General features: G+C 40.4%; 2 protein-coding genes, 1 long non-coding RNA gene and 1 pseudogene across 7 annotated transcripts; 2 read left to right on the forward strand and 2 right to left on the reverse strand.

Moving 5' to 3' along the window:
- Nucleotides 1–4,071: 4,071 nt before the first annotated feature.
- On the reverse strand, nucleotides 4,072–6,190 carry LOC112289104 (protein CANDIDATE G PROTEIN-COUPLED RECEPTOR 2). Of its 2 annotated transcripts, XM_024534065.3 has the most exons (3): nucleotides 6,107–6,190; nucleotides 4,608–5,832; nucleotides 4,072–4,278 (listed from the first exon to the last, which is right to left on the reverse strand). In XM_024534065.3, the coding sequence occupies exon 2, from the start codon at nucleotides 5,628–5,630 to the stop codon at nucleotides 4,716–4,718; it is 915 nt and encodes a 304-aa protein (XP_024389833.1). In that variant the 5' UTR covers nucleotides 5,631–5,832; nucleotides 6,107–6,190; the 3' UTR covers nucleotides 4,072–4,278; nucleotides 4,608–4,715. The 2 variants fall into 2 exon arrangements, with proteins under 2 accessions (XP_024389833.1, XP_024389826.1); XM_024534058.3 differs by having other exon boundaries at nucleotides 4,608–6,179.
- A 182-nt stretch (nucleotides 6,191–6,372) lies between these two features.
- Nucleotides 6,373–7,257, forward strand: LOC149989906 (uncharacterized). 2 transcript variants are annotated; one of them, XR_016504042.1, is made up of 3 exons: nucleotides 6,373–6,471; nucleotides 6,596–6,688; nucleotides 6,872–7,257. It is a non-coding gene; the product is annotated as an uncharacterized LOC149989906 (long non-coding RNA). The 2 variants fall into 2 exon arrangements; XR_016504044.1 differs by having other exon boundaries at nucleotides 6,385–6,688.
- LOC112289120 (bystin-like) lies at nucleotides 7,104–9,587 on the reverse strand (annotated as a pseudogene). The gene is made up of 7 exons (XR_012217889.2): nucleotides 9,415–9,587; nucleotides 8,728–9,044; nucleotides 8,396–8,475; nucleotides 8,157–8,204; nucleotides 7,907–8,053; nucleotides 7,598–7,670; nucleotides 7,104–7,374 (listed from the first exon to the last, which is right to left on the reverse strand). The product of XR_012217889.2 is annotated as a bystin-like (transcript).
- Nucleotides 9,588–10,262: 675 nt separating this feature from the next.
- Nucleotides 10,263–21,370, forward strand: LOC112289074 (protein transport protein SEC24 C). Of its 2 annotated transcripts, none has more exons than XM_024534030.2 (26): nucleotides 10,263–10,420; nucleotides 10,889–11,621; nucleotides 12,400–12,977; nucleotides 13,380–13,610; nucleotides 13,823–13,897; nucleotides 14,195–14,293; nucleotides 14,529–14,646; nucleotides 14,902–15,029; nucleotides 15,219–15,338; nucleotides 15,673–15,753; nucleotides 16,063–16,140; nucleotides 16,315–16,407; nucleotides 16,689–16,743; nucleotides 16,883–16,947; nucleotides 17,417–17,488; nucleotides 17,695–17,778; nucleotides 18,077–18,196; nucleotides 18,361–18,429; nucleotides 18,781–18,858; nucleotides 19,116–19,254; nucleotides 19,505–19,669; nucleotides 19,843–19,988; nucleotides 20,228–20,413; nucleotides 20,627–20,715; nucleotides 20,927–20,958; nucleotides 21,138–21,370. In XM_024534030.2, exons 2-26 carry the CDS (start codon nucleotides 11,138–11,140, stop codon nucleotides 21,242–21,244), a joined length of 3,492 nt encoding a protein of 1,163 aa, XP_024389798.1. In that variant the 5' UTR covers nucleotides 10,263–10,420; nucleotides 10,889–11,137; the 3' UTR covers nucleotides 21,245–21,370. The 2 variants fall into 2 exon arrangements, with proteins under 2 accessions (XP_024389798.1, XP_090107757.1); XM_090251631.1 differs by having other exon boundaries at nucleotides 10,355–10,480.
- The last annotated feature ends 369 nt before the right edge of the window (nucleotides 21,371–21,739 follow it).

Raw genomic sequence — 21,739 nt, forward strand, 5'->3', positions numbered from 1 at the left:
ATAATATATGATTTTATTATCAATTTATCAATTTATTTCATATATCTTAGGTTTTTTTAATCTTTGTGTGATAAATTTTACTTAAATTTAATTTTTTTTTTAAACTAAATTTAAGTATTACTTTAATAAAATTTAAATATATAGATTGTTTTGAAATGTTAATAAATATTAATTAAATAATGACTTTAGATACATCATTGTCACTTTTTTAGTATGAAATAAATTAATGATTAATATCACTTGAAGTAATAATCTTCTATAATTTTTCAAATGACCATATGTAATATTTTTTCAAAATTTTTTTACTAATATATTGTGAAATTCTACTCTATTTGTAAATCACTCATAGATAATTGCAAGTCAAAAGTTATCATTGTGGTACATGTATTGATATTATGTTCCATTGACTTGTACTTGCTGCAAAAGCACTTTGTTGATTTTACTTCTATAGTTTAAAAATGTGATGGAAACTGTTGTGTTGTTGTTTTTACATGCATATCTTTTTTAGATCTATTTCTTACTCCTTATAGCCTTTCTTTTGAGCAACCCACTTATAGATTTTTTAATTACATAGTTATTATTAAAAACTCAATCAATCTTTCACATAGATTCTCTTATTGGTGAAGAACTAAAACATCAAAAGTGCAACTAATAGCAGTATAAAGTAGTTGTAAACTTTCAAAAGAAAATAGAATTGTAGATATTATTAGAATGAATTGATTAGGAGTATTTACTAAATAGTATTGATGATGAAAATCAGTAATTGAAAAAACATATCTTCTTCTCAATAAAATTTGTATTTAATTCTTATACATTAGACCCAATGTGTTTATTATTATCCTTGTGTAGGAAAAATTATGTTTATCAACTTTTGCTCTTGCTTGTTTATAATGCTGAAGGACAAGATTAACAACATGTAAAGATACATGTTTTACAATATTGGTAAAGAAACCAATATTGTATTGATGAATAATATGGATTTTTTTAAAACTTTTTTGAGTCTTCAATTCTCTTGTTGTATTTTCAAAAAAATAAAAGAGAAAAATTTGAACTTTTTAATGGTCTTTAATAGAGAATTTTAAGTAGGATTTTAATGTTGAATACTGACCCTCTACTTGTGATGTAGTAATCCTTTTGAGGTGAAGTAGATTATTTCTCAAAGCTTTAACAAATCTCTTCTTGTGTGATATCCAAGTATTCTGTAAGTACTCAATAGCGACATGAGCAACAATAAAAGTGTACTTATTGCAAAGTTTAGTCCACTCTAAAACAAAAAGCTTTAGGGAACATGCACTAATTACAATGGTCCAATTTACAAGAAATGAAGTCCATCCTAATTCTATTTCGTTTGAAAATTATTTTTTACAATTTGTTAGTACATTTTTTTGTAAATGCCAAATAAAAAGTAACACATTTAAAGTATGAAATATTAATTCAATGATATTTATTAATGCTAAATTCCTATTAGCACTTATGCAAATAGATTGAATTTCTCCACATATTTGCTAAAATTGAGTTAATGCCTAAGAAAAGAAAGGTTTTGTTTTTTTCTTAAAGAAAAACAACACCAATGATAAATGAGATATTGAAACTTGTCATTCCTACAATATGTAACATTGGCATTCTAAATCTATTTGATTTGTATATATAATCCATGAAAATAGAATAATAGTATCTTTTTCTAAGTTGAACACAATCAATATATATATATATATATATATATATAATAAACTAGTAATTTTATCTTCTTCATTACAATGATGAGTAAAATGGTAATTAATACCTTGTAAAGTGTCCAAAAGACATATAATAGGTGATTGTCTAGCAAGTGTAATACAACATAATTTTTGCCATTCATTGTAAATAATTTAAGGAATGAATTTGTTATTTGAATCACTCTCATGTAAGGCAACAACAACATTTTTGGTGGGATGCTTGCAGCTAGTAATTGTGAAGTTAATTATTTTTTGGCTAGTTGCAAATAGCAAGTATATGGATGGCCTATAAGAAAAGAAGTTGTTCCATAGTTATGAAGAAAATTTCAAACAATCAAATGCCATTGAATACTATTATACAAACAATGAGCATGCAATGCCAATGGACATCATGTCTAATATCTTGCACTATTTTATTTGTGAGTATGACAATCACAGTAAACCTCTCTTGTGTCACACTTATAATCAATGTGATTTTTCTCAGAGCACCATTTGTATGCAATATATTTTTGATTGTGTGCAAATACATCAATACTATGTTTTATTTCTTTTACACTCTCAAAATACCTCTTTGGTGGTGCATACATATATCTTTCACTTTCTATTACAAAATGTATTTTTTATTTTTTTATTTTTTTTATTTTTATTCATTTTAAATGTACAATTTCTTCTCTTCTATCTACTAGATATAATCTAAAAAGGAGTATATACTAGAATAAGATGAAATAAATTAAGTACATACATACTTATATGGCAATTAAGAAAAGAGGAATAGAAAAACGTTATTAGTAACCATTGCAAATTGTTGAGAACCATTGTAAATTAAATCTAAAATGATAGTTTTATTTATCTGAATGTAGATTATGGTCTTAATGATGAAGAAGATTTGTACTATTTATGTGCAAAATTGTATTGATAGATGGATCACTTTAATAAAAATTTAGATTGCTTTATCATTTTCTTAAAAATACACTTAACAATAATGTAAAATATGACATTAGTTTTTCTTTATTTTTTTGAGTCTACAACAATTTTCATGTGATTTAGAATTTTGCAGAAAGATTTAACTTAATTAAAAGGTACAAACATCCATAAGGCTACATGGCAACAAAATTAGTTTTAGACCTTAGATTTACTATTTTCACTTACTTCTTATTTATATTTTGTACTCTTTAGAAATTTATTTACAATGATATCTTTATATTTTTAATCAAGTATAAAATATGTTGATAAAATTATAATATATGTGTCTAATTATTTTACATGTCAATATATCTATAAATTATTTTTATAGAGATAATTGCATAAGAGAGATGGAATACACTCATGTATTTTAGCTTTAAGATGATTGAAGATATTGTAATATAATTTAATAAATTTAATGTGGTATATGAAATTAAAAATTGGTATATTTTTCATATAAAAATGTAGTTTTTTTCTTTCTTTATAAATAATTATTTAATTCATTAAAAATTCAAGATAAATTATATCTATGGTAGAATATTGGTTTTACTATTTTTTCACTTGTAGATGATAATTTTAATATATATATATATATATATATATATATATATATACATATATTTACTTACAAACAAATTTAATAAGAAAATTAGTTTTAATAATATGTATTATTACATAAGTTTTAAATACAAGATGTTATTTCTTGATATAAGAATATATAATTCAATCTAAGTATTTATTTTGTAATCTTCTTTGCTTATGCTTCTATACATACAAGTATAAATTCAAATGAAATAAAATCCAAGAAAGTAATTAGAAAAAAAATTATAAATATATATATTTATTTATTAAAATATAAATTCAGATATCTAAATTTGTGTACTTAATAATTTAAAATATTAGTTTATTATGTTTGATACAAATAAGTATTTAGAGGCCCTTATTTATGTATATGGAAAAAGTTAAAGAGAAATTATTTAGTTAAGATTTGTACAATTGATAAACAAAGAATTTTCTTTATTGAATAATGAGTAGAAAAACATTTGATTTGATTGCAGATATTAATTTAAAAAAAAGATCTAAAATCTTTCCATGTATAATTGCCTTTTTTGAGAGAACAAAATATTTGATGATAATAAAGTTTCAATGCATTTCAACTAGGACCTTTCTTATGGTGTTATTTGTATTAATTTGATAATTTTTTTTCTTCAAATTATTTTCTAACTGAGATAAAATCTGATTAATTATCCTAGTGTAAAATCTATTATCAATAAAGTATTGTTACAATAAACATCAATTTTTTTTAATAGAAATAAAAGATATTGTAGAAGGAGAAATAATTATTGTGCATTCCATACCTTCTCTCATGAAACAATTTTTTTTTAATGTACAATTTTGCAACACATAAGTAATTTAATTATTTCTATAAGAAGAACGGAATTCAAATATGTACCTTTTCCAATTGTAAGTGAGATTTCTAAGATTTCTAGGTCAATCACATAGAGACATCCAAAGCACTAGGGAATTCGGTTTGATGCATAAACGATACGGATCTTGATTGTAGATCTCAAAATCGTCAAGGCGATAAGCAATCTACCTCCTGCAAACACCAGACCTGCTTGTCAGCATTGTGGCTCTTGGTTCAACATCGAAAACTAGATCAAGAAATAGCTAAGATACATTAGAATTTGAAATTCAAAGATATATTCGAGGCAATCTAAGAAATTTCCTGAGGGTGCTTGTCACTGAAAGTGGACAGGTGAAGTAAAAGCATACATGACCAGTTGACAATCTAGAGTCCACGTAACCAGTTGATAAGAGCCTTATGTAACATGTTGGAATACGAAACAATCCAGTGTGAAAACATACTTGATTTTATACTCTACATTTTTATGAGAGAGAGAAAATATGGGAGCGCTTCAGAATCACCTGTGAACCAACTTCAAGGCATCTGGCGACCCATGCCCAGTTAACAAGTACTTTTTCTGGATGTCAAACCACACTACAACCCGAGCAACCAGTCCGCCAGACAGCACCTCATTCCCAATCACCATCGAAGTAGCCTGCATCCTTCATCTCTGCGTAGTATGCTTCCTCCATTTGCATGTCTTCCTCTCGAAGGAAATCCGAAAGGAAAGTAGTATACAAGAGAGGCGGGTAAAGAGCGTAGTATGCAAAACCAGCGAACCCGTAGACACAGTATCCAAAACTGGCACCAAATCCCAAGAGCAAACTTCCAAAGCCTTCGAACCCATTCAGAAGGAATAAGATCATGACGTAGCGATAGAAGGACGGTCTTGCCGGTAGTCGATCTCTCCATCTCGTATAAGGGAGGGTTAGGATCACAACATACACTGCCGCAAAAAAAAGGTTGTGCAACAACCAAAAGCCCCATTTGTGCCAGTCTCCGGCATCATCCTGCGTAGTAAAGAGCGGAATGCCGAAGCCAAATATGTAGATTGCTTTCACCAATGCATCAGCTGTTGCGAAAATTCCTGAAAATAAAAGCGTACGAAGAAGTGCATCCCATCCGCTAACGAGATAACCCTGAGAAAGAAACACGACCACGCTCACCTCTAAAAGAACCAAACCAAACCTAGTGACAAGGGACATGACATTCCAAGCTGTTTCCTTATCATGATTACGTGCTTGTTGCATCTCAAGGAGACACCAACAGAGGTTGAGCACGCAAATGACCCAGAGGAAACTGTAGTAGGTTCTCATGATATGCGACCGGCTTTGTAAAAGTTTCCTTACGCTCAACCGCAATCGCGTGAGAAGGAAAAGAAGGGAGAGTAATGCAGGAAGAGCCAGAACCACGTTGTACAGCACTTCTCCAAATCCATTTGACGCGGGAGGATTCATCATTCTCAAACACATGGGAGGATCCCGTGGAATCTTATCATCGGAGTCGGGGTGGGACGATGGAACAAGATATGGCAAGCTGTCCATGGTTCCTGCTTTCTCAAAACCAATCTCCGAAACAGAGACTCCACTGCTCAGACACCTATGTCTAGTCAGGAGATTCCAACACACCTACACAAAACGCGGATCGCAAGAATAACCCTTCACAACCTCCTCGAAGGCTTCACGTTTGACATACGTCTCTTTCTCAAACCACCACCAATAATCAAACTATATCTCCCACAATCTCCTGCATAAAATGCCAGAGTAAGCTGGAAAAAACGCCACACAAACACAAGCAACCAGTTGACCTCGCACGTAATTACCCACCACCAAATCAAATCAATCGACGTAACCAAATGAAACAAAACCCTAATGAAAACACCAGCCAAAAACTCCCTCCTCCCTACAACAACCTGAAACGAAATCAAACAGAGGAAAATAAAAAAAATTCTTTCTTTCTTCCTTTCTTTCTCTTTTTTAAAGTGATAATAGTACGATTCTACTTAGGACATAGCCAGTACCGGGACGATTGAGGTGCAGCAGCAGCGGCAGTTGAGGCAGATTAATTCATAGCTACAAACACATGTGAGAGGTGAAGTGGCCATGGAGAGCGTTAGCTTGAGAGCGAAATAAGAACATCAGACTTCGCATCCTTCATTCATCCTTCATCCGTGACCAACACATCCAATGAATGTAAAGATAATAGCTACTTTATTCATCTCATACTTTCGCTTTATTCTCTCTCTCTCTCTCTCGTCGAGAACTTGGGAGGCGATGTCGCTGAAGGTTTTTCTCCATCCCCGCTTCGAGCTCATTACCTCCTCTATCTGCTGATTGAGAATTTCTTATAACTTCATATGTGCTTCACACGTCCATCCATGGCGAGGTAGCGCAGATTGTTGTTTTTTTGGTGTTTTCGGAGCTTGCGGGAGAGATCCGTGAGGACTTCGAGAGGTGCAGGTGGTTTTCTCTCCAGAATGTTTCTTATAATTTCATGTGTTCTGATCCAGTGGTCATCCGTGTAAAGAACAGCCAACGCATCCCATGCATGATGCATGGGATTAAGGGACATGACGGACGTAAGGGATTCTCGACTGAAAGAGGTGTGTGAAAACTTTCAAGTAATCGTGTAATTTTGACTGTTTGTTTATTTGCTTGGGTTTATATTTTTTTTCGTATCTACTTTCAGATGTTCTACAGAGTTTGAAGTTCACTCTTTGGTGCAATTCATTTGTGAGGAACCTATTTTTGCGTCTGAACCAAATCTTTCTCATCTCTTCGTAAAGGAAACCAGAGTCCGTCAGAATTCGAATCGCCCTGGGCCTCACGAGGCTGGTGCATTATGTGCCGTATTTTCAAGGAGAGGCTTCACCGTGTCTGAACTTATCCTGGGATCTCGACACCTTAAACTCCACTTCGAGGCTCTTGTGGTTCTTAATTCGATTGGTGTTAGAAACTAGGGAGTTTTCAAGTTGGAACGAAACTTTTTCGTTAGAATTTGTTGTGTTTCAATCCGTCTTTTCAGAGTGTCTCGACACTGCGACAGAGAAATTAATTTTACAGAGTTCAAGTAGGTTTCGCCCACTGTCACAAGATGAAGTGTGACATTGTGTAGCTCCTTTTACATATCAATGTCCTCAAGCACATGCAGCCTTCCAAGCTGTTCACCAGGTCTTCCATCTGATGCTGGAAGTAGTGCCATGGATCCGTAGAAATAATCTATTGTTGCTCTTTCCTTCTAACCACGATTTCGGCTATTGAGCAACTCTCTGTGAATCTCCGGGGTCACCTGCGCACGAAGAAAGGATTTCAACCACAAACACTCAGCCACTGCAATAAATGAACAAATGTACGTAAGAATGTCTACACTTTCCCTTTTACTTACAAACAAAGCAATTAGAGTTCACAATTCAACATGTTAAAGTCTTGTCAAAAAACAAATCCCACCAAAAGCATGACTCTTTTCTTCATTTTGAACATTATTGTATTCCCCTGAGCATAAAGCGAAATACCAAATAGTGCTTTTGCCTACGCATCAAATCCTTCAGCTTTCCCTTGTCTTCCTCACTAAGCTCATTTTTGTACCTGCAAGCATACGTGTGAAGGGCAGACTTGTGTAACCAAATCGGCAATTCTAAATCTGCATCAACGCGTCGAAGTGACGACGGAAGGTTCTAGACGTCACAGCGTGGACTAATTCATACGGTTACTTCGAATTTGAGCAGCGTAGAAATTGTAAAAAAGTTCTGAACAAAGTGAAAACTCCCAAAAAATAAAGTGCACTTATCATGCAGAAATTCTTGAGATTAACATTTTCAAACCTTTGATCAAATGTGAGAAGAGATCGGTGCCAAATAACAGGTGGATCTCGCTTATCCTCAATGAATCGCGCAAAATGTGCCAAAACCGAATCTAGAACTCTGTATGGCAGAGCGTACTTCTTGTCCAACAGAAGCTTCAAGAAATAGCTGCAAGGAAAGGTGAGGAAGAGTCATGTTCTGAAAGTTGCAAGCAGAAGAAACTACTAAAGACGAATTCATTTATATATATCTGACCGTGAGAAGTAAATACCTGTTCGTACCGCAATCCTCCATATCAGCTATTTTTAGAAGTGCAACGCTGTTCAGGGACAGAAACATTTCAGATTACGAAACTTCAGAGGAGCATTCACAATGAGAAGTCCAATCCCAAAAATGATTACCACGACCGAATTTCGGAATTTCAGAATTGAGTGATTTGTGCAGAATGATTCACAGATAATCGATTTGATTCATAAGTTTTGAAGTGATTCGAACATTAGCGTGTTTTACCTGGAATGCAAAACAGGAATAGGGACCTTTCGAAGTACGCTACCAATAATAACAGCTTCCCGCAAATTGGACGTTCTTGACTACAAGAAAGAAGGTCATTCAAATGCAAGTCCGATTATAAATATTTGCTCTGAAGTTTCGTAATACAAAATGTTATTGTGTAAAGTAAAATTCAGAGGGACCATAAATTAATGATTTCGTGGTCTAACAAATTTAAGGCCATCCAGGACAAACAACGGCATACAATGACTCCGACAATGACTAAGATGTATTTTCTCTGAGGAATACAGTGATGTAACTGTAAGGAAAAATTCAGAGGGACCATACATAACTTGGAAGAGTGGTGGCAGCAGGCCCTTGTAAAAAGCTGAGGGTTTATAGACAGCCATCTTCATAGCTTGATAAAGTGCAAAATGAAGTCTTTTATTTTCCTAATGTCGTTCCGAATTCGTGGCAAGAGCACCAAATTGTAAGAGCGCTGAGCCATACGAGCATTCAAGTTGGACGCGAAAACTCGGGTGGCCTGATACATTGCATTTGGAGATCATCTCTCGGGCTCCGTACGTCTTCCCAATTTGAAAGTGAAGGAATGATCTTGAAAGCTTTCGGTAGCTTGCCCGCTCTGTGTCTACTCAGCAACTTGCCAACCCTGCAAAGTACTAATTACAAATTTAGAAGGAACTCATCAGTCATTATCGTCACTGTCACTATCCATTCTCTGATCAGGAGCAGCTGCAGAGAAAGCTCTCCGTGTAGCTGCTGCCCCTGTTTCTTCATCCCTCGATAAAGACATACTCTTAGGTCTCTTGTGTTCAAACCTGAAAATAACTTAAAAGAGAATAATGAACTGAACAAGGAGACTGGCAGCGACGAGAAACTAGCCACGATTAAAATTTAAGTGTGACTTCAAACTTAGTCGGATGTACAATTCGTCAAAAAGTAAACCTCGATAATATTTGTACCCTGTTGGGCACTGATCACCCGTAATCAGTGTCGCAAGCATCAAACAGAAAGATCACCTTTCATTGTCAATTTCCAATTGATGCATTCGAGCTTCACCAAGAATCTGGTTACTCGTTACTGGAGACACGTACTGCAACCATAAAAGAAATCGATAAAATAAAAAAATTCATGCAATTGAAATTACCGAAAAAGAGTGAATAAACGCGACGAAATGGCCTCACCAAGACAAAAGATCACATTATGCTGAAAACCTGCACTAAAATCACAAGACACTATTAATTCATCTTGTGGTTGCTGACGACTACGGTTTCTTGGATGCCTGCGCTTCGGCGGCAAAGCCTAGTGACTTTGCTCCATTTAATCCCCCAACTAATTTCATATTTCTCAGGTCCGGCGTCCTTGCGCTTCTTCTTATGTTTCCAGGGACCCCTCATATTCACCTGCGTTGCCATTGCAACAAATCTATCTCATAAGCAAAATTCCCTTCTATAAATAGATTCTAACAAACGCAGGAACCTTACTCAAACACAACTTCCTAATGCCAATGTACAAAGCCCCAACGTCAGTTCTTCTCCCCACATCCAAACAAAAGCTCACTGCACCAAAACCAGCCAATAATCACATCCTCAGTACACCACAGATCAATCCAGCCCAGGGACAAGCCAAGAGCAACACCCTGCAGAACAGAGCTTGGTACCAAAGAAGGCTAAACCCTAAGCCCTTCCGTGAGATACGAATCCAGGCACCAGTGTGAAAGGATCCTCATTGAGCTGACATGGACAAAGTAAAACGACGAGCTGGCGTAATCGAAGGATGTACTCGTGGCAGTCATCTATTTGACGGGCCTTGTCATGGAGCGAAATGTGAAATATTTTCGGTCCCAGGCTCGGCTCCGTCCAAGATCGGGGGCCTGGTCGTCGTCTTCGCTCTTCCTCCTCGACGTGCTTATATCGTAAGCGAGGGCTCTGTTCCAAGCTTGCGATCGCGCATTGGGTCTTTTGCAAAGCAACTCTGCATCTATTTTAGGGGCATCGTTCTGCTCCTTTCGAAGGACCCATTTAGGTAAATTCCTCATATGCGACTTTGAATTCATTCTGTTGCTACCCTTCTAATGTTGCGCTGGTAAGTGTTCGGTCTGTGGCTTTCGTGGTTGTTGGAGAAGTCGGAGGGTTTTGCATTTAAGGAGGGGAAAGTGGTGGTGGGAATTAGTGAAGTTAGCGTATTCCTATTTTTAGTTTACCGGTGCTGTTGATTAGGGTTTCCTGGTCTTGGATTCTGAGTTGCCGATCGAGAGAGGGGGTAGATCTTGGAAGATGTGGTTCCTCTCGACAGCCCATCAGAGTGTAGAGAATTTCTCAGGGACTGTGTCTTTGGGCGGATTGAGGAAGGAGTGTAAGGAGGTCGGCTTATTTTGAATGGTTTGTGATGTGATTCTGGAAGTTCCCGAGCAGTTTATCGTGGGATTGTTAGGTCTCATCTCTTGAGACGTCTTCGCATGGTACATTGAGTTGAAGTGTTTTTGATGTGCAGTGATTGCGAAGCGTACTGAGATTGAATGGCCGCATCAGTACTGAAATTGCCCAGCAGCTAAGATCTTGGCCCGCGTAGCATGTTGTATTTCTTCTGCTTCCGCAACGCACAATCTCGGATCTGCATACAAGAATTCCTCACTTTTGGCTAAATTCGTGGGGACGTCTACGGTCATCTCATGATCGCAATCACCATTTAGTGGAGCATTTTGAAAGAAGCACTGCCGTCTTTTCATTGGTGAGTGAAGGCATGGGGAGAGAGGGTGAATGGCCAGGGCAACAGTATCAGCAAAGGCCCCCGCAGCCTGCAGGTTATGCTCCTCAGTCCATGCAGTCATACCCAGGAGCCGCTGGTGGCCCGTACGCTCAAGGGATGGCACAGATGCAGCCTGGCATGAGGGGTCCTCCTCCGGCAGGACCACCTTCTTCGCTGTATGGCAACACAGCTGCGCCTTTCAGGCCTCCCGGGCCTCCACCCGGTAGCGCCCCCCCCGGAGTTCGACCACAGTGGGGAGCTCTTCCTAGCGGGGTGACTCCAAGACCCTCTCCAGGTTCCGGTCCTCCAGGGCAACCACCGAACGGAGGTGCTCCAGGACAGATTGCTTTAGCTAATCGCACCTACGGAGATCCATCTCCGTCTCCAACAGGAAGTCCCGTTACAATGAGACCACAAACTCCACCTTTTACCAACCCGCCTTCCAACTCAGGCAGACCAAAAATGGGTCCTCCTCCAGGTCAGTGGCTTATGCGTATGTCCGTTTAGAGTCATATACAGTCCTAGAAGTGTGCAAGTATTTGACGTGATATTTTGAACTACGAGGACTAGAAACGAAGGTGGCAGTGTACCCCAGCACTGGAATCTATACAGACTCCAAATGAAGAAGATGAGTTCCTATCGACTAGTCACTGTGTACATGCTGCTGACAAGGAGAGGTCGCTGGTGGAAATGATAGAAGTGGATTAGTTGCCAGGCGTTCCCTTCAACAGCGGGGACCCGAAGTTATTCTTGGAAAAGTTTCAGGAATGTTGGAATGATTGTTGTATTCATAAGGCAATGATTTCATGAGTTTTATAGTTGCCGATACTGCGGCATGTGAATGTGCGGTCAATGTGATGCCGTAACTGCGACAGTTTTCATGTTGCTGCACCTTCCACGACGAGCATTTAAGTGGAAGAAAGAAAATAATGGTTGAGTAGCGTAATGGAATACGTGTGGTTCGTGTAGGAAATCTAAATCAATAAGTCCACTTATTTACGTGCTGTGACTTTTCCTTTCTGTTGCTTGACTTAGTGTCTAAAATACAGACTGGACAAATGCAACCTGCACCCAGAAGGAGCATGCCTTGATTTAGACACCTTTGGGAACCGGTTGCTTTGCAATGTGCCTTAATGATGGGAGGGATAGCCTGGAGGAGTGGGTGCAGTCACCGATGGGTGTCCTTGATTTTTCCGCATATTTAGGTCTAGATTTTTTCGCCATAACCTGCTTTTGACAGTGGCTGGAATGCGCAGGTCCATTTGGAGGTCCCGGTGGTTTCACGCCTGGGGGTCCCCCTGCTGCAGTCAACAGACCAGCCTTTTCCGCGCCCCAATCCACCCCTCCAGCTTACCAACCGGCGAGACCATCGTCAGCCGTTGCCTCCAGTGGTCCTCCCATGGGCCCCCCTTCCTTGCCGTACCAACAACAATCTAGCAGCCAGGTTCCCCTATCCAGTGCTCCTGCTGGTCCTCCTAGCTTCTCGTACCAGCAAGCACCCGCTAATGGACCTCCTCAAGCTCCTCCCACACGGCTGGGTGGAAGCACCAGCCAGTTTCCTGGACAAGGCCCTAGTCCAGCTATGGGGCAGTCTGAGGCATTGTACAGACCAATGCATAGCGTGCAGGGAGCGCCTGGAGCAACTACTCTTGCACAACAGTTCCAACGGATGTCCATGGGTCAGCCAGGCCAGCAGCCACCTGGTCCACCAGGTCCTCCTAGTTTCTCTGCACCTAGTCAACCTGTGGCGGGAGCTTCGTATAGTACTCCATCTACATGGCAAACTCCTGCAAGGCGTGTGTATCCGGAGGCCTACGGTGGTCAACCTCAAAGTGTGAGTTTTGGGAGTAAATGGCGTCGCTTTTCTTTTGATGTGTGAATCTGCTGAGCATGAGATCAGTGTTTGGAAGCTAATGCTGCAACCATTGACGTGGTTGCGAAGAGCTGGAGCATTGAGGGTTGGCAAGAGGGCATTCGCGATGGGAATGAGTGTCCACTGTAGTGATGAGACCACGACGCTCAAGGTGTAGTTAGGAGGTCGAGATTGTTAGAGCGGGTCAGTGCTAGGAGTGTCAGGGTGTGAACTTACGGTCGAGGTAGCTTCAGCAGTGAACGGCGTGTGCTTCCGTGGTTGATGGTGTTGGGTGGCGATCTCAGCGTGTTTGCTTGGTGGCGAAGTTAGCTGCAAAGGCACTGACGCTGGGCACATGACTCCTGTGGTGTTGATGGGTGGCAGGGCTCCATGCCTCCTGTGGCGGGTGGTCCGCAGCAACTTCATGGTGGACAGCCCTACATACCGGGAAGCATGGCTCCATCGATGCAGACCATGTCCCAGCCAGGATCACCCGCTGGAGGTCAACCAGGATCCGCCTCCCGTATCGATCCTAACCAGATTCCGCGTCCCCAGTCAACAGCGAGCCCCTTACCGTTCGATACACGAGTGAATGGCATGGCCAACTTGCCTCCGGTACTGTGCAGAGAATGTTGTATTCCAGGGTCTTGTTTTGAGGTGTCTGGTGACTCAGGGGTGGTGGTGGTCATAGAGGTCAACGTCCATAGAGAAGAATGTCGTGATGGTTACTCACCCGCAGCATAAGCGATATGGTAGGGAATGTATAATGGGGGGACTTTTTCATGCAATGGTTCCGCTGAACTGATGGTGTTGTATGCGTGTGTCAGTCTGCTACAACGCACTTCGTTGTGAGGGATACTGGAAATTGCAGCCCACGATTCATGCGGTGCACCTTGAACCAGGTGATGTGGTGTTTTCTACCTTTGGGCAACGCCTCCGAAATTGCTGGGTGGTGTGTAGAAAGCCATGACGTGGTGGTGTGTGGAGGGGTCACGTCGCAGAGATGCCGGTGATTTGAAGCATGTGGTTGATGTGGTGTGGATGCAAGTGAGGAGTAGTTCAGGTTACGTGCATGAGAGTAATCTACTTGAATTGGTGTTGGTGAAGTTATGAGGCGCAGGGTTGTTGGCTCAGTATTTCTGCTGTTCACGGGTGAGGTTGCGTATCCGACATTGATCTGGTTCCGCGCATGGTTGCAGATTCCGTGTTCGGGAGATTTGTTAGCGAATTCTGGAATGCCGTTGGCCGTAATGGTTCAGCCCCTCGCTCTCCAAGACCCCGCCGAGGAGGCAATTCAGGTAGTTGACGGACTGGGGAGTTGAGCGATTTGTACTTGGAGAGGCGTTTGTGTGTGCGTGCGGCGTAAACCGTGGTGGAGAAGTTTGGTCAGATGAACAAATTATACACGATACAGGGTGGGAAGTAACCCGGCGGGTACGCCAGGTGGCGATATGATTTTAGTGCAAGCCGATCCGTGTTTGAGGTTGTGACTTCAGTGAACTGACGGCAAGTCGTGGAGGTGTTGGTTGGCAGGTGGTGGATTTCGGAGAGAGCGGTCCAGTGCGATGTAGTGCACCTCAGTGCAAAGCGTACATCAACCCATTTATGAGGTTTATCGACCAGGGTCGCCGTTTCACATGCAATTTGTGTGGTGAGGGTTCAAAACCGAGCTTGGAGTGGCGATGCAGTGATTCTGCGGCCACGTGGAGTTTGTTTGGATTAGATACATTGCTCCGTATCATGGCCGAGTCCAATGTATGCGTTTCAGCTTCGTAGCAGTTGCGCCAGTCCGTAGAATGTGGTTGATTCACAGGGGTAGAAGTTTGGGTTCCGAGGTCGAAGCATCCGGAAGGCACAGGATGTGGGTCGAGTGTGTTGACGAGCGGGAGGATGTGTTGATGAACAGGTTACACGAGCGAAACCCCACGAGATTATCTGTGCAATCTGGGACCGGACGGGAGAAGACGGGATGCAGACATGAGACCCGAGCTGTCGAGGGGCACCGTGGAGTTTGTAGCTCCAAAAGAATACATGGTACGGAGGGTCTGCTGGCAGTGCAAGGTTCTAGTGTCGTTGGAAAGTAGCATGAATGTGGGATCAGCTTTGGAAGCAGCAAAACTGGTGCCTCCAAGTGTTGACCTCAGGTGATGTTCACGGTTGGAATGTAAGGTTTTGGCGTTGGTTTGGGTCGATGGACTGATTTTTGTTGTGATGTGCATGTAGGTTCGACCTCCAATGCCCCAAGTATTCTTCTTCTTGGTGGATGTGTCTGTGAACGCGGTTTCCACGGGAGCAGTTGCGTCAGCTTGCAGTGCAATCAATCGTGTTCTGGCCGACCTTGGAGTAAGTCTACTGCATGTGTGTTGAATCATATTGTGTTGCGTATTTGGGAGGTGGTTGTACAGTTATCTGAGAGGTAGATCTGTATTTCTGATATGGAAGTGTGCGGAGGTTAAATCAAAGGCGGAATATGCCTTTTATTGTGGAGGCGTGGGGTCGAGCTTGTTGTTATAGGGGGTGTGGGTTTGCGGTTTTCGAAGCTTTTGGTATTTGTGAGACTTGAGTTCTTTCTTGGTTGTGTTGATGAGTCTGTGATTCAGATGATGACGTCGATGAAATTACGAGATGGCTTGAATAGAATGGGTCAGTAAAACCCGCTTGTTGTTTCTGCGAACAGGATGATACGAGGACTCTTGTGGGCATCGCGACATTCGATTCTACTGTGCATTTCTACAACCTGAACACGAGTTTACAATCGGTGAGAATGTCGGTGGTTCTTTTAGGATTGTGAGGCGACAAAGAGCTGAATTTGTACCTCTAGTATTCGATGGGATGTATAGTTCGGTGGTCGATGACTAGGAAGGACTGGGAATGTACAGTAAGCGGTAGAGGTCATTCTAGGCAATTCCGGGCACGTGGGTCATAGGACGGTAGACATGCAGATTTGAGGTTCTTTGTTTTTTCGCACAGTGAAGGGATCAAGTGGGCCTATTTTGTTTTGCTCAGAGTTCGTGGTTTCTGTGTTGGTGGTGTGGCTCATGGGGTGTGTTGTTTGTTTGGGGCGCAGCCATCTATGTTGGTTGTTCCCGACATACAAGATGTTTACACTCCTCGTCAGACTGACCTGCTTGTTCCGCTTGCGGAGGTGATTATCCCCTGACCTTATCGTGTGGATGTGTTTATGAGACGCGCTTTTGACGTTGTGGATCTGTTGAAGTTACTTTGGCAAATTGAGGTGCCGGGGGTATGAACCTTTGAGATAATTGGTGTTGGATGACTGGTTGTGTTATGGTGTGGTTGGCGTGTGTGATGTGGTTAGGGACGGGATCATTTGGAGCAACTATTGGAGACTATCCCCAGCATGTTTCAGAACAATCGAATACCGGACGCTGCTCTTGGAGCTGCCGTCAAGGTTGGTAATTTTGATTGTAGTGCTGAAGTGGGTGTATATGTAGCTGACTGTATTTGAGAAGGGTGGTTTCACTTCATATTTGGGAACTTTAGATTGATCATAAGAGGTATGCAGATGTGGAGGTCTGTCCATGTGTGCTACCTAGAAAATGTGAACGCCAGCTGGGTTATGATTAGTCAAAGTGGCTTTGAGAGTAATGCAGTCTCACAGTGTTATATAAGTCGCGGTTGATGGATTTGTGTGGTCTGGGTGATCCCCTGTTTGATATTTGTGCTATCCAGGGTGCCTATTTAGCCATGAAGGCGACTGGAGGGAAGCTGGTCGTCTTTCAAACAGGTTTTTTTTATCGTTTTTGATGTTTTTGTATTTCTACCGTGTGTGTGAGAGCGTGAATTTGATTTTGAGTTGGTGTGTTTTTAGATTATTTAGAGTTTGTGGGTTTGTTGTATTATTGAGATTTCTGGGGTTTATGCAGTTCTACCGTCTGTTGGATTTGGAGCTTTAACAGCACGCGAGGCTGAAGGGAAAGTTAGTGAAAAGGTACTGCTCTATTTTTAGTTTAGTTTAGTTTAGTTTATTTTTTGGTTTTTTTTTGGTTTTTGTTTTTTTAATTTTTAATTTTTTTTTTTATGTTTTTAAGTTGTTGTGTTAGTTTGCTTCCATCTCGTTTTTCTATTATTTACAGTTGTTCGGTTTCGTTTAACCGTTCTGTGGCAATTAATGCGTTACCTGATTAGTAATTCATACAAGAATGGTGAGTTGTTTTAATGCTGATTTGTTCTATTTCCTACATGATTGAAGATGTATGCCACATCTCATTTCCTGGCCTTTTTTCGATTCATCTAAGCAGATTGAAAAACCTAGATTATTTTCTATTCCGTTGTTTTTGAGCTTTCTACTTTCGTATTTTCTCACTTTGTCAGATGCCTATCCTACTTCAAATCTATTATCAACAAATGTCTGATTTGTGTGAAAGATTCTTATTTACCTAGAGGGGTTGGATTTGCAGGAGGCTCAAAAGCTATTGCAGCCCTCCGACAAAGTTTTGAAGACCATGGCACTAGAGCTCGCTGAATTCCAGGTATTCTGTACGGCTCTGTACTGATGCTTGAGTCTTCTTGATGGAATACACTTCACACATGCTTGCGAGCTGTATTGACTCTTAGCATCTCATTTTACCAACTTGCGCTCGTTGATCTTTTGGACGTTCTATCCTTGGTGTGTGAGTTGTGTTCAACGAGATCTACAATATTCTGTAGTTAAGTCTATGGATTCTGTCATTGGCAGGTGTGTGTGGACTTATTTTTAGCAACACAAAACTTTGTTGATATTGCATCGTTGGCTGTTCTTCCGCGATCAACAGGAGGCCAGGTAAATCACCTTTGAGCTGGGATATTGAATTTTCAAGACTGTAGAGAGAAATGCTAGGTCTGGTGTATTCTAAGAATGTTACTCTTGTATTTCGCAATCTCCCCATTGTCTAATTGCATCGGTTTAGTCCATGATCTTCGGGCATGGGCAGTCTTAGTTCTCATGCTGGCATTTTTCAATTACAGCTCCAGGAAGTAGTTCCTTCTGTTATGTTTTGTTAATGCGGGAGAAAACACGAAGTCACTTCATTGGCTGGATTTGGGTTCATTTCTATGTTTTTGTTCGTGTGATATATCAGATTTATCGCTACCATGAGTTTAAAGCTGACGTGGATTCCGCGAAGCTGTACAATGATCTTCGATGGAACTTGACTCGACCGCAAGGTCTGGAAGGTGTCATGCGAGTGCGATGTAGCAATGTAAGTGAAGTAGATTTCTCTGCCCATACATGTTGCTTGATAGAATGCTTTCTGTTACTGGCCCGATTTATGTGATTTTCTTCTATATTTTACACGTTCTTGTCTTATACTGTGATGCGCGGCATAATCCTTCAAGAATCTGACCAGGAATTGTGGGGTTTTAGGGTTTGCAAGTTCAAGATTATCATGGCAACTTTTGCAAGCGTAATCCTACAGACGTGGATCTTCCTGCGGTGAGCTACTTGCATTTAGTTGTTATTTCGTAAATGTGCCGCCTGTTAACACAGTAATCACTCCCTTCACTTGTGAATAGTCTATATTTCATTAATGCTTGAGGTCTTACGACTACATCGAGTTTGCAATTTGTCGAGAAAGAATCGTCATACTCAACGTTTTACTCTGCGTCCTGTAGAAGTCATTAAAAGCGTACAGTCGTCGTGAAGTTGGTGTTGGATACCTTACAGCTTGTACAGAACCTGCTATATTTTTACTTTATTGTATACATATTATACTTCTGTGACATCGTAATTATTTTTCTTTACTTTCCATCGCTGGCCTTATATTCCCGAAAAATGTGATTGCAGATTGATTGCGACAAGACAATCATGGTGACCTTTAAACATGACGACAAGTTTCAAGATAACGCAGATTGTTGCTTTCAGGTGTGTTCATCGTATTCACTAGTTTGGTTGAGAATGCTTAGATCGTGGTCTGTGTTGTAACTCTTGTAAGATGCAATAACTTCAGAAGAACGTACGTCTGTGTCTTTAACTTGTTCTATTGGAAACTAGTGATGTAAAGGCCGCATTCACTTCATCAGTTTTTGTGCATACGGATTTTTCTGTATGTCGTAACGTTTCTTCTAGAAAAACTTGGTTTCCTCTAACACAATGAAATTGTGTACTTTTCGTTTGTGAAGAGTGCCTTGCTATATACAACTACTAGTGGACAAAGGAGAATCCGGTTGAATACATTGTCCCTATCTTGTACGGCTGCTTTAGCCAGTCTTTTCCGGGGTGCTGATTTGGATGCTCAGTTCACCAATTTTCTGAAGCAGGGTAAGTATATTGTTCACAAAAAATAATTTTGCTTTGAAATTCCTTGGTTTTGTTTGTTTGTTTGTTTGTTTGCTTGTCTTTCTTATAAAACTTCTAACTTAGAATTTTATGTTAACATTTGTTCGTTTCTACATAGTTTTCTGGTAGGTTTGCAACAGTTGTGTTTTATCTGTAATGGGTTGACATCATTGTGATTTGCATGTTCTGTGGAGGTATATACACTAATCATTTTGCCCATGACGAATTTCAGCTGCCCAGGATGTATTGACGACGCCAGTTGCTCAAGAGAGAGATCGTATGTCTAGTCAATGTGTGCATATTTTGCATACGTATCGGAAGTTCTGTGCAACTGCATCATCATCCGGGCAATTGATACTTCCGGAAGGCTTGAAGCTGCTGCCTCTTTACACTATGGGTACGTATAAACCCGCTGCAACTTGTGATGCAGGTTATGTTAACGATCTTCTTAGTGGAATGAGATTGGTGATGGTCATGATCCGTGGAGTAACATGGTTGTGAGGTGCTGGCAGTGAGGTTGTGTGGTATGTATTGTAGATTGCTTATTGTTTTTTTTCTTGTGGAGTGCAGCTTTGACGAAAAGCATGGGTCTACGGGCGGATGCGCGAATTGATGATAGATCATACTGGATTACGCGAACAGCTTCGCTGTCAGCATCTTTAGCTATTCCTCTGGTTTACCCACGACTGTTTGCCGTGCACAACCTCCCTTCGAAGGTATTACCCAAGTCCTGTGAGATCTGGCTGAAAATGTAAGCTTTGAAACGTTGTGGACTACACACACTGGGTCATCGTCTTAATGGCTCTTTTTGAAGTGATCATTGTACGCCTAATTCTCGAGCAATACTCGGGCATTTTATAGATTATGTTTCACTTCTTAATTTTGCTTGTGGTTTTCAACGTTGGTGTGTTGTGGTGTGTGAGTGTGTTGAGATTACTTTATCCTCTGATTGCAGGAGGACTTAGAAGGTTGCATTCTTCCACCTACATTATCTCTTTCAAGTGAGAACGTAGAGCAAGACGGTATTTATTTGCTGGAGAACGGGGAGGATGCATTTCTTTTCGTGAACTCGCAAGCTTCAGGGGAAGTATTGTATCAGATATTTCGTACGGAGTTGTGGGATGAGTTGGTAGTTGGACAGGTTCGATATCTTTGCTGTACAGGCTGCAATGAATTTTTTATTTTTGTTTTTATTTTTAAAACCAACCATTGAATTAGAATCCCTGTTATTCCCCTCAATGCAATGTTCATGGTGTGATAGAGTGGTGGTTCAATAGGTGGGAAGTAGCTGGAATGGGATGTCTCAGAAGCATATTGTCTGATACTTATGAAAGAATATGGTTTGTGGGTACAGTTCTCGCTTCAGGAGTACAACAATGAGTTGTCAAGAAGGCTCAATGAAGTGGTCAACGAACTACGGCGTCAACGCTGTTCGTACTTGCGGTAAACAGTCGTGTTACTTTTTGTATTTGTGTCCAAAATTGTGATCTGCTGAGTTCTGATCTGTTGTTCTATTATTATGCATTGAATACAGGTAAGTCCCTCTTTGGTAGATTTGGTTCTAATGTAATCGTGGTCGCAATTAATTCAGTTGATCCTTGAGAAAGACTGCTGTACGCAGGACTAAAAATTAACTTTTTCGTGGTTTTTGCAGGTTACAACTTCTAAAGAGAGGAGATCCTCGAGGTACGACTTTCGTTTCACTTGTAGAACCTATTTTATGGAATTTAGGGACTTTCCCACCCTCTACACACTTTTTGGAGCTCTGGTCTCTATTTGTAGTAGGTCGTCTTTCTATCCTATTCAGTTGTCACAGCAGATTCATTCGAGGGTGATATCTGAGGCGTTGTCGTTGCAATGTGCAGAGCTTCTGTTCCAAAACTACTTGGTGGAAGACAAGACGGCTTTGGGACTATCATATGTGGAGTACTTGGTGCAAACACACCGGCAAATCCAAAACCGAATGACCTAAGATGTGGGTCTTAAGATCACATGAGCTAGGATTCTCACGGAAGTGGGGGTCACGTTTGGCACCTCCCACACATTTGTTTACTTTATATTATTAATACGATGCACTTGTCTGAGTTTTAGAGTTCAAGTCGAGGGAGCCTTGACAATTGCCTCCTTTCCTCTTAATGCATGCATATGGGATTCCCACACTGAGATGGTGATAAGAATTTTCCATGAATACTGTCAGAGAACTGTATTTACAACCCAGCTGTACTCCTACGTTGTGTCGATGGTCCACTCAATGAGATTCAGCTCATCATGCTTAGTGCACCTCTCAATCACCTTAAGTCATACATTGTCACAATGGATCTGCTTTCGCATTTGTAGGCCTTTTAAAGTTTAAACTGATGTGGACTGAGATTGGAAATGTCATACAATTCAAAATGGTAGTGCACCCAATTCAGTATTCAGAACATTGTTTTTTATATATGACAGATTAGTTGTATTTTTTGAAAAC

This window comes from Physcomitrium patens, chromosome 1 (genome assembly GCF_059467195.1).
Source record: "Physcomitrium patens ecotype Gransden chromosome 1, ASM5946719v1, whole genome shotgun sequence".
NCBI lineage: Eukaryota > Viridiplantae > Streptophyta > Bryopsida > Funariales > Funariaceae > Physcomitrium > Physcomitrium patens.

What these genes read in the sequence shown, in the direction of transcription:
- LOC112289074 (XM_024534030.2), top strand. Translation starts at nt 11,138, where the DNA reads ATGGGGAGAGAGGGTGAATGGCCAGGGCAACAGTATCAGCAAAGGCCC. An exon ending in GCATGGCCAACTTGCCTCCG is followed by an intron (nt 13,611 to 13,822) that starts GTACTGTGCAGA and finishes TGCGTGTGTCAG; the next exon opens with TCTGCTACAACGCACTTCGT. An exon ending in TGCGAGTGCGATGTAGCAAT is followed by an intron (nt 18,197 to 18,360) that starts GTAAGTGAAGTA and finishes GTGGGGTTTTAG; the next exon opens with GGTTTGCAAGTTCAAGATTA.
- LOC112289104 (XM_024534065.3), bottom strand. Translation starts at nt 5,630, where the DNA reads ATGGACAGCTTGCCATATCTTGTTCCATCGTCCCACCCCGACTCCGAT.